Source organism: Felis catus, chromosome D3, assembly GCF_018350175.1.
Source record: "Felis catus isolate Fca126 chromosome D3, F.catus_Fca126_mat1.0, whole genome shotgun sequence".
In the NCBI taxonomy this organism is placed as follows: domain Eukaryota; kingdom Metazoa; phylum Chordata; class Mammalia; order Carnivora; family Felidae; genus Felis; species Felis catus.
Genome location: NC_058379.1, coordinates 73,305,416 through 73,323,453, shown reverse-complemented (window position 1 = coordinate 73,323,453; position 18,038 = coordinate 73,305,416). Strand labels below are relative to the sequence as shown.

Here is an 18,038-nt window from a genome sequence, read left to right as displayed (position 1 = left end):
TGCAACCCAGGAAACGTACTCTTTATCCCAGAGAAATGCAAATGTTCATAAAAAATAAAAATAAAAAAAAAAAAAAAAAAAAAAAAAAAAAACCCTGTACACAAATATTCACAACAGTTTGGTTATAAATAGCCCCAAACAGGCAACTCACAAATCCTTTAATGGGTGAACAAACTATAGCAATCCATATGTGGAATACTCCTAAGCCAAACAAAGGAAAGATCTGTTGATACAATTGAGGTGGTCTCAAGGGAATACCGCTGAGTGAAAAAAGCCAACCTCAAAAGGTTAAATGGTATATTATTCCATTTGTATAACATTCTTGAACTGACAAAATGATGGATATGGAAAACAGAACTAGAATTTTGGGATCAAGAAGGCGGGGGCAAGCAGGGAGGTGGCTGTAGCTCTGAAAGGGTAGCAGGAGGAATCCTTATGATAAACTTGTTCTGTGTGTTGACGTGATTGTGGTCATATGAATCTATTTACATATGACAAAATTGCACAGAATTAAACACACACACATAAATTAGTGCATGTAAAACTGATGATATTTGAATAAAATCAGTGGATTGTACCAATGTAGATTTCCTGATTGTGATATTATGCTATAGTTATGCAAGGTATTAACTTTGGGGGAAACTGGGTGAAGGAAATTTGGCATCTCTCTGCATTATTTTTTATTAATTACATCTAAATGCACAATTATCTCAAAACTCAAAATGAACAAAAAATTAAAAACCGATCCAAGTCCCTAAAATTGAATGAGTCATAAAATTATATATATGATATATAAGATATATATAACATATATATAACATATATATAAGATGTATGTATACATATCATATATATATGAACAAACTGATATATATATTTATATATATATGAGAATATAATATATATATTTTATATATATATATATATATATATATATATATATATATATATATGAGAGAGCACAAGCAGGGGAGAGGGAGGGGCATAGGGAGAGAAAGAGAGAGAGAAACACTGAGCACAGAGTCCAATGCAGGGCTTGATCCCACCACCCTGGGATCACAACCTGAGCCAAAATCAAGAGTCAGACACTCAACAGACTGGGCCACCCAGGCACCCCATAAACTATAAAGCTATCTCATAGTCAATAGCATTTGTTTTTAAAATCATGATTTTTAATAACCTATTATCTTATTATTTACCAGTATATAATTGAGGCATTTATATTATAAATGCTTGTTAAATCTCTTTATAAGCAATTCCTCTAGTCAAGATTTTCTAATCTGGTTGTATGGAAGTTATTGTTAAGGAGATATTTAGCCCCACAAAAAAGTCTGCTTTTGTTTATACATATCATATACCAAATCTCAAACCTATAAAGAGGTACACACCTTTTTGGAGTTGTGGCTTGAACAGCTTCTGATGTTTCACATAAAATTATGTCAAAATTCAAGTGTAAGCAGATGCAGAAGTACCATTCTCATGAAGAATGATTAGATTTTTCATTGCAAAGTAACTAACTCCTCTAATAATCACCTTCTAGCTTCCTTTGTGCGTTAAGAGGATGCACAGAAACCTGGTGGGGTGGGGGACAAGAGGGCATAGTGGGAAAGATGCTAGAAATATGTAGAAACCCACTGAGATTTTGAAGAGCAGCTTAACTAAAGGGAGTCTCTGACCTCTGTCCCCAAATCCTCGGATGTTGGTCTCCCTAAAACTCTGGGTTCTGAGTATTTTTCCTTCTCTAATAAAACTTTCAAGACACATAATTAAAGATGCAATTACACTATGATTCAGATTGTGCCTTATTTTGTGAGTACCTAATGCCACTTTCACTGTTTTCCAATTTAGATTGTACTTTCACAGGACTGTGAGCCTTTTAGCCATACACCAATGCCATAAACACACAAATCTCAAAATAACACATTTTAATACAGTACATATATTCCAAGAAAGATGATTTTGAAACCAGGAAGCAAAAATTTACTATTTTCCCCACTTTACAAACAGGAAAATAATATATTTAATGACTTTGTATCCTATTTAAGGTAAAATGTAAATAATACCAAAGAAATAAGTACTATATCTTTGATTCCTTCTCCTTGTCCTGTCATTATCCCTATAGATTACGGTGTTTTTACCATCTCAGTTACCTTTAAATAGCTAGGAATTGTGGAAGGTACCATCTATAATAACAAAAATTCCATATAAAAGTTTGAAGATAATATCATCATCCAAAAATAAAAGCAACTTAACAATTCTGCACTAACAAGTGTTGGTGAGGATGTGAAGAAAAGGGAACCCTTATGCCAATTGGTGCAGCCACTATGGAAAATAGTATGGATCTTCCTCAAAAAATTAAAACTATCATTCAGTCCAGCAATTCCACTTCTAAATATTTTTCCAAAGAAAATGAAACCACTAATTTGAAAAGACATGAGCAGCCCTATGTTCAATTGCAGCATTTTTTATAATAGCCAAGGTATGGAAGCCTCCTAAATGTCCATCAATAGACAAATGGATAAAGAAGATGTGGCATATATATACACACACAATGGAGGATGACTCAGTGGAATATTACTCAACCAAAAAAAAAAAAAAAAAGAAAGAAAAAACTAAACAAAACATGAAATCCTGCTTTTGCAGCAACATGGATGGACCTAGAGGCTATTGTGCTAAGTGAAAGAAGTCAGAGAAAGACAAATGCCACGTGATTTCACTTATGTGTAGAATTTAAAAAACAAAACAAATGAATTAACAAACAACACAGAAACAGACACATAGATTCAGAGAACAAATTGATGGTTGCCAGAGTGGGGGGGGGGGGGGTGCAAAATAAGGGGATTAACAGGTACAATCTCCCAATTATAAAATAAATAAGACATGAAGATGTAATTGCTGTATAAGGAATGCAGTCAATGATATTGTAATAACTGTATGGTGACAGATGATAACTAGACTTATCGTGGTGACTGTTTCATAATGTATATAAATATCATATCACTGTTCCACAGCTGAAGCTAACACAATATTATATGTCAATTATTCAATAATAAATAAGTTTTTGGCAAAATCAAAGCCAGGTCCTATTATCATCATCATAAAATGATGATAATAGGATAAGTCTGCAGTTTATCCAAAAATATTTATTACAATTTTGCTTAAAGAATTTAGAAGTCAATGCTTTAAAGTTTGACAGAATGCAGGGCAAAGTATTGTTACTAGACTACCTGCAGACACTATACATATTTGATACAATAAAATGTACAGGTTTGAGAGGCAATCTACTATAATCATTTTAATAAATTGTTTTTTTATCTTCTATTTAAAGGTTGTTGAGGATTTAATGAGTCAGAAGAAAATAAGTTTTCACTACCACTTTTTTCACTGATACTTTCTTCATATACTTTGTGATAAAGATGATTCATCCAGTATATTATAATAAATTATTGTATGACTACCAATTGCCACAATAAGAATATATAATAATCAAAAAACCTCAGGGGCATATAACAATTGACTTTATCTGTTAACTCTATGGGTAATTTAGACTGGGATCAGCTGGGCTCCCTGACATGACCAGCAATTGGCTGTGGGTCATCTGAGAAAGGATGGACAATTGGAGACACCGAGCGTGCTTTGTCTCATTCTCCAGCAGTCTAGACCAGGGTATGTTCCTATGATGAAGGCAAACCAAGAAAATGGAAACGTGTTTGTTCAAGTCTAACATCCCATTAGCAAAGTATGTCACATGGCCAAACTTGTAATCAATAAGCAAAGAAATAGAACCTGCCTTTTAAAAAATGTTTATTTTGCATGGGGAGGGGCAGAGAGAGAGGAAGACAAAATCTGAAGCAGGCTCTGCACTGTCAGCTCAAAGTCCAATGCGAGACTCGAACTAACTGTGAGATCATGACCTGAGCTGAAGTCGGACGCTCAACCAACTGAGCCACTCAGGTGCCCCTAGAACCTGCCTTTTATTCCAACTGTAGAGTCAAATGGTAAAGGAGCATAAATACAACAGGTGGAGAAATGAGACCATTAATGCAACTGATTTTTGACAGTCCACAGTGGTGATATTCACATTCCTTCCACATGCAAAATACACTCACTCATTCCAGGACCCCCAGAGTCTCATACAATCACAGCATCAGCCCTCAAGTCTACGATTTCATGATACATGTCAGATCCAGATGCACCTCCTCTTGATCCAGAGATCTATGAAGTAAAAAGATAAGTAACCTGCCCCCTGCCTCAACACACACATACACACACACATAATTCAAAAGGAATAGAATAACCACAATAAATAGTTCCATTGGAAAGGGGGAAGAAAGCGAAGCATAAAGTCTCTGGTTCCTAACCATTTCGATACCCTACTGGGCCTACTGTTCTGGCAATGCGGAAATGTTCCCTGACTGGAGCCCAATCTCTAACTGCTCTCTGGGAGCTGCTCCCTGACTCATTGTTCCCCACAGCCTTTGGTTACTCTATGTGCTTCTTTTCCCATCAGTCTCCTTTATTCTTTCTGAAGACGTGATCCTTGTTAGCTGCTGAGTAACTTTCTCAAGCTGCTTCATGCCAAAGAAAGTCAAAGGCCAAGAGATGTTTTTATAGCATGATCATCATTTAGGCCAAGCATTTGGTGTTTTTGCTAGTAACACTTTATTTTATTTTTTAATTTTTTTAACATTTATTTATTTTTGAGAGACAGAGAGACACTGAGCATGAGTGGCAGAGGGGCAGAGAGAGAATGAGACACAGAATCTGAAGCAGGCTCCAGGCTCTGAGCTGTCAGCACAGAGCCTGATGCGGGCTTGAACTCACAAACTGTGAGATGATGACCTGAGCCGCAGTTGGATGTTTAACCGACTGAGCCACCCAGGCGGCCCGCTAGTAACACTTTAAAACTTTTGAGCTTTCTTGTCTGGTTAGGGTCCCTTACACATCCCAAAGCCACATCTATAACTGGTATCAATATACACTTTAGATTTTCTCACTGCTACTTTTTTGGATCAGGTTTCTGTGGGACCACACCCTTAAGCTATTTTCCACTTGACATCTACTTAGCAACACCTTAAACTCAACTCAGAATTGTATTATCAAAACATCTGAATGGAGATGGGCATTGAGGAGGGTGCTTGTTGGGATGAACACTGGGTGTTGTGGTAAATCATGGGAATCTACTTCCGAAGCCAAGACTACACTGTATACATTGTGTGTTAGCTTACCTGACAATAAATTACTAAAAATAAACATTATAAAAAATTTTAAAAATATATATGAATAAAAAATATATCTGATAGTCACAATCTTGATTTGATGTTTGATGTGTGCTCATGTCTTACTTTAAGACTTTGCTAGCTGAGCTGGCTGGACTCTGGCTTTATATATTATATAATTCTGCTTGCAACCTAACCAGCTCCTTTTGTCTTTTTTCTTTGTCTTCTCTTTCTCTCACTTCCTTCCTTTCTCTTTCTTTTCTTTCTCTCCCCTTTTTTTCTTCCTTTCTCCTTTCCTTCTTTCTTTTTAAAGTTCACCTCTTTCGTGTAGTAGTACTTCAGACTATGCAGTCATAAGCCACCAGGTGGCACTTTCCACATTTTGCCTGGAGACTTCCTTGCCCAAAGCCAAAGTTCATCAGGTTTTTTTTTCTTTTTTTTTTTTTAAGTTTATTTATTTTGAGAGAGATGGACACAGAGCAAGCAGGGTAGAGGCAGAGAGAGGGAGAGAGGGAGAATCCCAAGCAGGCTCCTCGCTGCCAGCGCAGAGCCCCACATGGGGCTCTAATTCATGAAACTCTGAGACCATGACCTGAGCCAAAACCAAGAGTCAGAAGCTTAACCGACTGAGCCACCCAGGTGCCCCTATTTCCTGTTTTCTAAGATAGCACAAACAGCCGTTTTATCTAATGTTTCATAACAGCTTAATGTCGTTTTCTATTATTCGAGCCTCAGCTAATGGTTTGCTCAACTTGCTACTCTCCAAGAGCCAAGAGCATATCACTTACAATTTTGTTGTACAGCTCCCACCTTCAGTACCAAGTTGTTTTACTTGCCACAAAACAACCACACATTTTTTTGTTGACTCAAAAAGAGGGGATGTTCATAATAAAGTTAGTGATTGCACTCTCAATATCCATATAAATTCAACTTTTTAAAGTATTATTGAAGTACAGTTGACACACGTTATATTAGTTTCAGATGTAGAATATAATGATTTGATTGTTCTACATATTACTCAGTGCTCACAATAAAAGCAGTCACCATCTGTCCCCAACATTATTGTAATAATATTGACTATATTCCCTATGCTGTACTTTTCCTGTGACTTATTTTATAACTGGAAGTTTATCTCCTTCACTTATTTCACACACTCCCCAACTTCCTCCCCTCTGGCAACCGCCAGTTTGTTCTGTTTTCTCGGAGTCTATTTTTGTTTCTTAGATTCCATATATAAATGAAATCGTATGGTATTAGTCTTTCTTTGCCTGACTTATTTCACTTGGCATAATACTCTAGGTCTGTCCATGTTCTCACAAATGGCAAGATTTCATGTTTTCTGGCTAACAAATATGGTACACACACACACACACACACACACACCTCCTATCAATCTCTTTCCCTATTCAATAATTTGAAAATAACTGTTTTCTACATACGATTAATAGTTTTCATATTCATCAATTACTGCAACAATTTACTTTGCAATAACAATTACAAATTTATACTTTGATGGAATTACAGGAGGAAGCTCATGAGATTTTATTTGGTTATATCTTGAAAGCCTACTTATACTTGAAATCGAATACTCGAATGCTAACAGTAAATCTGATGCCTTATTTTTATGACTAGAATCACTAACAATGATTAGATATGATGACAACCTATATAATCATGTAGTGGTTTCATGCACAATTTCCCTAAAGCCACAAATGATGTTAAAGTAGTTGATTATTTAACAGCCCCAAAACCAAATAACTGAACTTGGCTGAAAACCAAGGCTAAAGCTAAACTTTGGTGCATCCCTAGTTAAATATACGGATACTGGGAATGTATGACTACTCATTCTTTTCATTGCTAGGTTGATACATCAAAAAAGTTGATGACACTGAACTAGAATACTATAATCCGGCTAAATCTGAAGATTAAGTATTCTATCAACTTCTCAAGTTTTTCTACCTCAATAGATCTGCATCCACATAAATCTAGTTTAGATAAATCAACCGCAGGCTGAATTTTATCACAGTACAAGTCTGTAATACGATATAAAAAAAACTGTCACTGTGAGACAAACACTGTTGTAATCCACTTTTTAAAAATTTAATTATAGGGGCACCTGGGTGGCTCAGTTGGTTGAGTGTCCAACTTCGGCTCAGGTCATGATCTTGCAGTCTGTGAGTTCAAGTCCTGCGTCGGGCTCTGTGCTGACAGCTCAGAGCCTGGAGCCTGCTTCGGATTCTGTGTCTCCCTCTCTCTCTGCCCCTCCCCCACTCATGCTCTGTCTAAAATAAATAAATATTAAAAAAATTTTTTTAATTTAAAAATTCAATTATACACACACACACACACACACACACACACACACTAGACAGATTCTGTGTATTGGCTTGTTCACCTCCATTCTACCTTGCTTCTAACTAAAGAGGATGTAAAGCTAAAAAAAATAAAAAATAAATCATGCATCCCCAGGGTTGATTGCACCTGCCTTCTGGATATGTGTTAGGTTACACCCACTGGATGAAGTCTTCTGGGAGTTGAGTGAGGCAGAGGCCATTTTTCCTATTTGTTTGGTTTGTTTGTTTGTTTCTGCTGACCAGCAAGGACCCACCTGCTAGATTCTTTTGTGCCAAACAGTGGGTACATCAATGACAGAGGCAGCAGTATCTTCTGGATTTCCTGTCCCTGGTTACTGGGACACACTTGCAGGTAACTATTCTCCAGCCTTCTAGATGTCAAGCCCTGGCAGTGGTGACAGCACATTAATTCCAGCTCCTTGAATTCATAGTTCCATCAATGGCTTCAAATGACAACTCATCTGGCAGACTGGTTCTGCCTAGTTCTCAGATGTGTTTCTGGAGGCCAACCCCAGAACCCACTACTTACTTCAGCAACTCAATGGTTCTATAAGCATCTAATTTACTATATTAAACCTTGTTGCTTAAATATCTACACAAATTTTAGAAATTGAGTACATTAAGTAGAGACATGGAAGATATAAAAAAAAAAAACAAACAAAATCAGGGCACCTGAGTGGCAGTCAGTTAAGCATCTAACTTCAGCTCTGGTTATGATCTCACACTCTGTGAGTCTGAGTCCTGTTTCGGGCTCTGTGCTGACAGCTCACAGCCTGGAGCCTCCTTCAGATATTGCGTCTCCCTCTCTCCCTCCCCCTCCCCCACTCACACTCTGTCTCTCTCTGCCTCTCAAAAATAAGTAAACATTAAAAAAAATTTTTTTAAAACAACCCAAATCAGATATCCAAAGAAGTAAAATATCTGACATGAAAATTGAATAGAAATAACAGATTAATTATTATGGAAGAAATAATTCATGAACTTGAAGACAGAGCAATAAAAATTATTCAAGAGTTAACAGAGAGACAGAAAAAAAAGGCTGAAAAAAAATGAACTGAATACCAGTGAGTTATGGGACAACTTGAAGCACCCTGAAAATGTCTTATTCAAGTCCCCAAAGAAGAAGTGGGGGACATAAAAATATTTGAAGAAACACTGGCTGAAATTTTTCCAAATTTGATAAAGCACTATAAATTAAGATTCCAGAAGCTTGACAAATACCAAACACAACAAACATGAATAAAACTGTACCAAAGAAAGTCATAATAAAATTTCTTAAAACCAGTTATAAAGAGAAAACTTTAAAGTCAACCAGACCCTTACTCCTCCTCCCCCCAAAAAACCACATGTTATTTAGAGAAGAACCAATGAAAATAGCAGACTTCCTTCATTTTGGAAATAATACCAAATCAAAAGACATGAACAAAACATCTTTAAAGAAGAGGAGAAAAAAGCCTGTCAAATTAGAATTCTATACTTAGCAAAACTATCTTCAAAAATATAAAGGTAACATAAAAACAACTTGACATAAGCCATAAGAATGCTGAAAGAATCCATGCCCAGCAGACTTGTACTACAAAAATATGTTAAAGTCTATCAGGCAGAAATAAAAGATACCAGATGGAAATACGGATCTACACAAATAAACGAAGAGTACCAGAAATGTGGGTATATTTAATAGCCTTTTCCCCCTTGACTGTATAAAGCAAAAATAAAAATAATAAAAATATGTTATGGAGTTACAAAGTATGGAGAAGTCAAGTGTATAGTAACAACAGCACAAGGGCCAGTTGGGGACAAACGGAAGTATATTGGTGTAAGGCCCCTAAACATAAAGTAGTAGTTAGAGATATATAGTATCAACCCTAAAGCAACCACTAAGAGAGCGAAGAGTTATATAGTTAATATGCCAATAAGGAAGATAAAAGACAGAATGATAAAAAAAAAATACTCAATCCCAGTAAAGTCTGAAGAGAAAGAAAAGGGAACAAAGAACACATGGGGAAAAGTAGAAAATAAATAGCAGACTGGTAGATTTACACAAAATTGCATCAGTCGTCATGTTAATATAAAGTCAAAAACCTCAATTAAAAGACAAAGATATCAGACTGAATGAAAAAGATCCAACTATCTGTTGTGTAACCCCCAAACCCTCATTTTTTACATAAACATACAAATAGGTTAAAAGGATAAGAAAAGACACTAGTCTAACAATTTTTTTAAAAAACTATAGTGGCTCTTATCAGGAAACTGGTTTTCAGAGCAAAGAATTTATCAGAGATAAAGGTCATTTCAGAATAATAAAGGGCCCAATTCATCAGAACTTAATATCCCTGAATGTGTCTTCAAATAACATGAAGCAAAAATTGATATACTACAGCAAGGAGAAAAAGATACATCTATACTTATTGTTGGAGATTTGAATACTCTTCTCTCTATACAAAAAAAAAAAAAAAAAAAATCAGTAAGGATCCAGAAGACTTGAACACTAACTAAACTTAATTGACACTTATACAACATTCCATCCAGCAGCAAAATACATATTCCTTTCAAGTACACACAGAACATTTACTAAGATAGGACACATTTGGAGCCATAAAACATCTCAAAACTTATTTCAAGATAGTCTGCAGTAGAATTTATCTGGTCGTTGTCCAGGGTTCTCAGCATGGAGCTCCTAAACATCTTAGAATATCCCAAACAATGTGTCTCTTATTCATCATGGTGCATGCTAATGAGGTGGCTCATGGGGGGCCCTAGACAGCTTATGCCAACAGGAAGACTTAGGATGGCAGTAGCCCACAACAGAAATACCAACCACATGATTAGAATGGTGAGACTTTGCACCATCCTGACATGCAGGGAAGGTAGAAGCCTGGGGAACTGGAGATGGAGTTTAACCACAGAGTCAATGATTTACCAAACCCTCCCTACATGATGAAACCCCAAGAAAAACTCTGGACTTCCTTAGATCTTAAAAGTTCTCATTACAGGGCAAAAAAAAAAAAGTAAATATGAATAGGTGACGGATGCTAGACTTACTGTGTGATCATTTTGTAATAGAAATATCGAAAAATTATACTGTACATCTGGAATATGTCAATTATATCTAAATTTAAAAAGAAAACAACTGTTAGCTAGGATGCAACTGAAAGCCACTCTAAGAAGGAGGCTGAAAGCCATCAGCAGAAGGCAGGAGGGAAGGGACAAAAGCCTGGATTACTGGGTTTTGTTTTGCAGAACCAAAGGTTCCAGCCAAGAAGAAGCTTGACTAGGTGTCTCACCTGATAGGTCCTCATCTGAGCTAGTTTGAACTGGATTGGAACTGAGGACCAGCACAAAAGCCCTCCTGAGTTGTCCTGAAATTACATTCAGCTCATTACAATGCTACGATCTCCTTCTATGGGCAGAGTTTTCTGCTATTTTTTGAACATATGATGTATGCACTAGCCCCCTGACATGATATGCATCCACAAGTGAACCAAAAGTGGCTGTGCAATCTCCCTTGCTCCCACCCCTTACACTGAATAAAAGCTTCCTGTACTAACAGCATGGTGAGACAGTTGTGAGCTATCTCTGTCTTCTCACTTATAACAAGCAATAAAAAGTTCTTTGCTCTCAACATTTCCTTGGGTTGTGTTCAATTTGATGAACCCCCTACGGCAAACTGTTTCATTTCAGTTACATAACCAGCAACAAAAAAAATCTCTGGACTTCTGATCATTTGATACGTTTTATTTCTTGACCTAGTTACATAGTTGTTGCTTATAATTACCCACTAACTGGGACACCTGGATGGCTCAGTCAGGTTGGTTGTCCAACTTCAGCTCAGGTCATGATCTCGCGGTTCATGAGTTCGAACCCCACATTGGACTCTGTGCTGACAGCTCGGTGCCTGGAGCCTGCTTTGGATTCTGTGTCTCCCTTTTTCTCAGCCCCTCCCTCACTCGTGCTCTGTCTCTCTCTCTCAAAAATAAACATTAAAAAAAAAAATTACCCACTAACTTACTTCTGTACTTTTCTGTATGTAGATTTCACAATATTTTTAAATATTGAAATTAACTAGATTTGATGAAGATATAAATTGAGATTCAGAAAGCACCTAAATCCTAAACATGATAAAAAGAAATCTATAGCTAGACATATAATAACAACTACAGACTTCCAAAGATAAAAGTGAACATCTTAAAACAGCCCAAAGAAGTCAACTTGAAATCCACAGTTCTAAAGACATAATTTTATAAAGTGAATTCTACTTTGAAGGAATTTTTTTTTGACATTTTTATTTACTTTTGAGAGAGAGAGAGAGAGAGAGAGAGCACATGAGCAGAGGTAGGGCAGAGAGAGAGGGAGATAAAGAACTTGAAGCAGGCTCCAGGCTCTGAGCTATCAGCACAGAGCCCGAGGCGGGGCTTGAACCATCAACTGTGACATCATGACAGGAGCCAAAGTCAGACTCCCAACGAACTGAGCCACCCAGGCGCCCCAGGAATGAATTTCTGATATGCAAGAAAAAAAGGTCAGGAAAAAAAAAAAAGATAATCACGTGTGCAAACCTAAACATTAACTCTATAAAATACTAAAGGAATCTGACCAGAATTAACATATTTTAACAACTTTGTGATTTTTGGAAAGAGGGTACATGTATTTACCATTTGGGGATGTTAAGCATGTTAAATTCTTAAGAGTAATCAAGAGTACTTAGAATGTTTACATTTCAAATCAGTCAAGGGAAAATACATAATAAAAAATTCAAGCAATCCAAAAAGATGAAAGAATGGGGGGAAAAGCATAGCACAAAACAATATGGAAAAAATAAATCCAAATAGATTTGCACTTTGGCACTCTTGGTGGTACAGATAACTTTCAGTTCTCACGATACAAAACGCTAGATTCTGGAGAAAACACACCTTTTAACTCATTGTTCATTGAACTATATAAGGAGAATGTCCCGGCCTCAATCCCCTACAATCACAGGGAGGAAAACAATGAGCTGAAACAAAAGCAGGAAAGGATCAGGAAGCATCAGGCAAAAAGCAAATTTGAAAGGTGGGGTTTACCCTGACAGCAAATGCTGACAGCAGCCTGCCATCCACCTCTGAAGACAAAACCTTGGGACAGTAGCAAGGCCAGGAAGATGAAAATAAGACAAACTAAGACAACCGCATTCAGGAAGGACCTTGAAGGGGCTACTGTGGTGCCAAATGGGTTGATACTGACTCACTGGAAGCAAATCCAAGTCAAATCTGAAGGGAATCAAGCACAATCTAGGTCCTTTGTCTTCCCACAGACTAAGCTCAGCCACACACACAAGGAAACAGGCCAAAATGGTACATGACAATATCCAAAAACTTAGACTTAAAAAGACTTAAAATACTGAAATGATTAAAAATATAAAGTATTTTTGAGTTTTTTTAATTTAACGTTTATTTATTTTTGAGACAGAGACAGAGCATGAACGGGGGAAGGTCAGAGAGAGAGGGATACAGAATCGGAAGCAGGCTCCAGGCTCTGAGCCATCAGCCCAGAGCCCGACGCGGGGTTCAAACTCACGGACCGCGAGATCGTGACCTGAGCCGAAGTCGGACGCTTAACTGACCCAGCCACCCAGGCGCCCCGAGTTTTTAAAAATTAGAAATGGACTGATATGAGACTATAATGAATAAATAGGAAGATGAGAAAAAGAATCAAATGAAAAATATAATTACTAAAATTAAAGCCATCATTAGTGTTTTGGTTTTTTTTTAAGTTTATTTATTTATTTTAGAGAAAAAGCAAGAGCGAGTGGGGCAGGGGCAGAGAGAGAGGGAGAGAGAAAGAATCCCAAGCAGACTCCACACTGCCAGTGCGGAATGAACCGTGAGATCATGACCTGAGCTGAAATCAAGAGTCAGATGCTTAACCAATTGAGCCATCCAGGCACCCCCATCATTAGTGTTTTAAACAGTAGATCAGACAATGCTGAAAAACAAATTAAAGAACAAGAGACAAAGTTGAGGAAATGAGCCAAGATGCAGCACAGATAAACAAGATGAAATTTTAACAAACATGAAGGGTGGAGTAAGAGAGGCCATCATGTGTCCAGTCAGTGGCCAAAAATTTTACAGAACTAATGTCAAAGACACAGGAAGCCAGCACATACTGAGATTAATAAAGGAAATTCACATCTCCAAACACTACAGTGAATCTGGAGAACACCAAAGGGGCTTAAAACAGTTTTGGCCAGTTTAAGAATATAAAATAGCTGAAAGATTAAAAGGAGATGGAAATAAAAGATAACCTAAAAACTCAGAACGTGGAGGCACAAAGATGCTGAAAGACCACCTAAAGGTCACAGAATATGTAGCAACGCTGTGATTTACCCCCTGCATTCTCTCTCTTCAGAAGGTGTACTTTTAACTATTACTTTACGTTCTTTTTAAACTGGCCAGAAGTGTTTTATTCTTCTTAGCCTTTTTTTCTTTTAAACCTTTCTAGCTGTCTAATAATTTCTGGCTGAACTAATACAAGGATTATCAGAAACTTTTAAAAAATGGATTATCTAAAAAAATATATATTCTTTTTATCAATGTAACAACCTTACCTGTATACTACATGTAGAAAATTCCAGAGTCCTTGATGCAGAGTACTAAATATTTGCTTATGAGTACCTTTTGATGTTTTTGCTCCAAGTTGTTTTTGATAATCCTAAACTCCCTGTTAAAAATCCTTGGTAAGGAATTTTCAAATTTCAAGGAATCTAAAACTAACATGTCTTCCCTAGAAGAAAGCACCTTTACACTACTCTTTATTCACATTTGTGTACTTTATCTGCTGTAGGTATGACATCCATAGTCTCATCTCCAAAAAGAAGATGCAAAAACATCTAATCATTACTTAAAAACTCTAAAGACTAGCCAGAAGTAGGGGCGTGTGGGTGGCTCAGTCGGTTGGTTAAGCATCCGACTTTGCTCAGGTCATGATCTTGCGGTTCTTGAGCTCAAACCCCACATTGGGCTCTGTGCTGACAGCTCAGAGACTGGGGCCTGCCTCAGATTCTGTCTCCCTCTCTCTCTGCCCCTCCCCTGCTCATGCTGTCTCTCTGTCTCAAAAATAAACACTAAAAAAAAAAATTTTTTTTTTGAAAGACTAGCCAGAAGGAAATGAATTCTTCCATTACTTAGCATTCTAAAAAACCTATCATACTGCCTTTTTGGGGTCCACCCTCCCCTTAATGTACCTGGATGGAGAGTTCCTTCTAGTTCTCTGCAACATGTACACTCCCCTATCCAACTTCCCACCTGGCCCCTGCCACACCATTCATTATTTCTTGAGTGCCTTCTATGTGCTAGGCAATATAGTAGGTTCTCGTGTACTCAGAAGCATTAACTGAACATACAGTGCTTTGGTATTTTTTTTAAAAATCAACTTATGGGGCGCCTGGGTGGCGCAGTCAGTTAAGCGTCTGACTTCAGCCAGGTCACGATCTCGCGCTCTGTGAGTTCGAGCCCCGCGTCGGGCTCTGGGCTGATGGCTCAGAGCCTGGAGCCTGTTTCCGATTCTGTGTCTCCCTCTCTCTCTGCCCCTCCCCCGTTCATGCTCTGTCTCTCTCTGTCCCAAAAATAAACGTTGAAAAAAAAAAATTAAAAATCAACTTATTAAACAGTACATAGTACTTCAGCCAAAGATAACTGAATTTTTAATAGATAGCAGAATTTCTTATTTGGAAGTTTCCTAATGGGCTAAATTTCTTGAGCCATTTCATTATTTCACAGAAAAAAAAATGTTCTTTGCTATATTATAGCAATGATTTAGCTAACCTATTTTTTACATATAGGTACATATATCTCCCACCCCACCCCTTAATTTATGGGAAATGTACTAACCATGATACTCTTTTTATTGAAAAGCAATATAAAATAGCTTTAGAAATAAGAAGGTCATTTTACATTATTTCTGTTATAAATATTTTTATGTTTTGTGCCAGAATTTACTTCCCATTACTACACTTGCTTTTATCTGGAACATCTTATATTAGATTTCTACATTATTGAATACCTATTAGTGTTTAATTTAGAGGAGCTTAATAAACTGCTAGATCTGAGAACAATGGCCTTTCCTTTGCTTTCTAGACCTTTTTTCTGAACATGCTTATTTATGTACAATGTGGAAATCTGATCCTGTTCTCTTCCAGTGTGCCAACAGCTCTTTTTGTACCTCTTCTGGTAGTTCATAGAAAACTTCAGGATCAATGTCAGAAGGAAAGGTAATTTTCTCATCAGTAGAATCTTGCTCTCTATTTTCTGGAAGTCCTTCATGATGAGAGACTGTTGCTAGTGGTTCCTTATGGCTATCTGTAGTGCGGTTTGTGGAGAAAAGTTGCTCACTCTGCAAATTTGGAAATGAATGGAAAATAGATACAGCGGGGTTTGTATGTGAAAAGTGAAATCCTTGAGATTCTTTAGGTCCTTGACTCACTTGTTCATCTTTTAATCTACTGTCTAAATAATGTGAATAATCCTTTTGGCTAGACGGAGAAGAGCAACTACTGCTACTTAAACCTGATGTTCCTGGTTCACAGGAAGAAGATATCTGTTTGCTACTGGATAAATGATCTTTAGGATTTAAGGGACTATCTTTCATTTGTTTTGTAGAAAAGAAAGATAATACTCCTCTAGAAGCATGTAATGGACAACTCAAACTTTCTTTGCCTTCAAGTTTTTCTCCAGATTTTCCAGAAAGGATTTCTTCTTGAATATCTACTGGAAGTTCCTTAAAGACTTCTTGGTCAATACCTTCAGAAAGTGACCAGAGTGGGAATTCATCAGTGTCTTTTTCTTTAGAAAAATGTGTAGTATCTACTGGAGCTTCCCCAGTTCTTGTACTTTCAATTCTTCCAGATGGTAGAAAATCCCAACTTGTTTCTTTGTCTTTGGAAAAATCTTCCACATGAGTGTCTTTCATTTTCTAGAACACAAGGATAACACAGTAGTTTAAGATATCTGGTATCTTTTAAATATTCATACTGCTGAAGCATGACTATAGCCATTATCTGACCAACATGTTTCTATCCTCCTCAATAATTTCAATTCTTTTGGCCAGTTCCAAACAACTAGAGATGATAAATCCACCATAATTAGTCACACTATTGTGTGCATTTTTATTCACTATTCTAGGGAGAGGTTTCCTTCCTAGATAGCATTGAGCCAGAAGATAGGTGTGTTTGGAAACTTGGAAAGGATCTTAACAATCGTGTTTTCACATTTCCAATTCTGTGGATAAAGGAATGATGGCCTAGAAAATAAATGATTCACCTAAGGGTATCATTCATAAATAAATGAAAGAAAGAAAAAAAGGGAAAGAAAGAAAGAAAGAATGAATCAATGAATCAAGGACTGGTTTTCATACAATCCCTATTCTGAAGTGTAACGTTTAACAGAAAGAAAAAAAAATTTTCTATGATAAAAATCCAATGTCAGTATTAAAATGTTAACACTGTTTACATTTACATAAAAATTCAAAAAACATCTTCAGCTCTAATTTGCATAATTTGTCTTTAAATTTTTAAGTTTTTTTTTTTTAATATTTATTTTTGAGAGAGAGAGACAGTGCAAGCAGGGGAGGGGCAGAGAGAAGGACACACAGAATCCAAAGCAGGTTTCAGGTTCTGAGTCGTCAACACAGAGCCCAATGCAGGGCTAGAACCCATGAATGGCAAGATCATGACCTGAGCCAAAGTTGGATAACCAATGAGTCACTGGGGTGCCCCTAATTTGCATAATTTTTCTATGTACAGTTTTTCACTTAAATTTTCCCTCCAGTTTTGAGCACCATGAAAATGTATTCACAGTCAAATATAACTCAGGAAACATCAATACAACCATAACTTCAAAAAAGTAAAGGAAGAGATCTGGCACACTACATTTACTGTATTCCACTTATATTTATCTAATACCACTATAAATTAAAGTCTTACAATTCTGATGCTACAGATTAAGAAATAAAAAACAGGGGCGCCTGGGTGGCTCAGTCGGTTAAGCATCCAACTTCAGCTCAGGTCACGATCTCACGGCTTGTGAGTTCGAGCCCCACGTCGGGCCCTGTGCCAACAGCTCAGAGCCTGGAGCCTCTTCAGATTCTGTGCTTTGTCTCTCTCTCGGCCCCTCCCCTGCTCACACTCTGTCTCTGGAAAATAAACATTAAAAACAAATTTTTTTAAAGAAGCAAAAAATAAATACCTCCTTAAATTTCAGTTAATAAAGGGAATAAAAGGGCCACAGGAAAAAAGTAATTTGAAGAGGGTACTAATTCATTATTTCTGTAACAGTATTCTGTTCTCATTTTAAACTTAAATGTAAATGAAAATATTACTGAAATTATACTAATTAAACATTAAAACAAAGAAAATAATAAAATCATTTTAAATTAAGTTAACTATAGGCAAGAACAATTTAGTAAAATATGATTATTTTCTAAAACATAAATA

The 18,038-nt window shown here is 36.8% G+C and overlaps 1 protein-coding gene across 6 annotated transcripts in view; it reads right to left on the bottom strand.

Moving 5' to 3' along the window:
* Positions 1 to 18,038, bottom strand: part of POLI (DNA polymerase iota) — a 47,066-nt gene that overhangs the window by 1,756 nt on the left and 27,272 nt on the right. For 3 of the 6 annotated variants that reach the window (XM_019815287.3, XM_011288112.4, XM_023242007.2), the window contains one exon: positions 15,229 to 16,519. In XM_019815287.3, the coding sequence (XP_019670846.1) occupies positions 15,704 to 16,519 (816 nt within the window). In that variant the 3' untranslated portion in view covers positions 15,229 to 15,703. Of the gene's footprint in view, positions 1 to 1,388; positions 1,574 to 15,228; positions 16,520 to 17,677; positions 17,738 to 18,038 lie in introns of those variants that run through there. The other 3 variants (XR_006588423.1, XM_023242008.2, XM_045042333.1) reach the window with 3 other exon arrangements.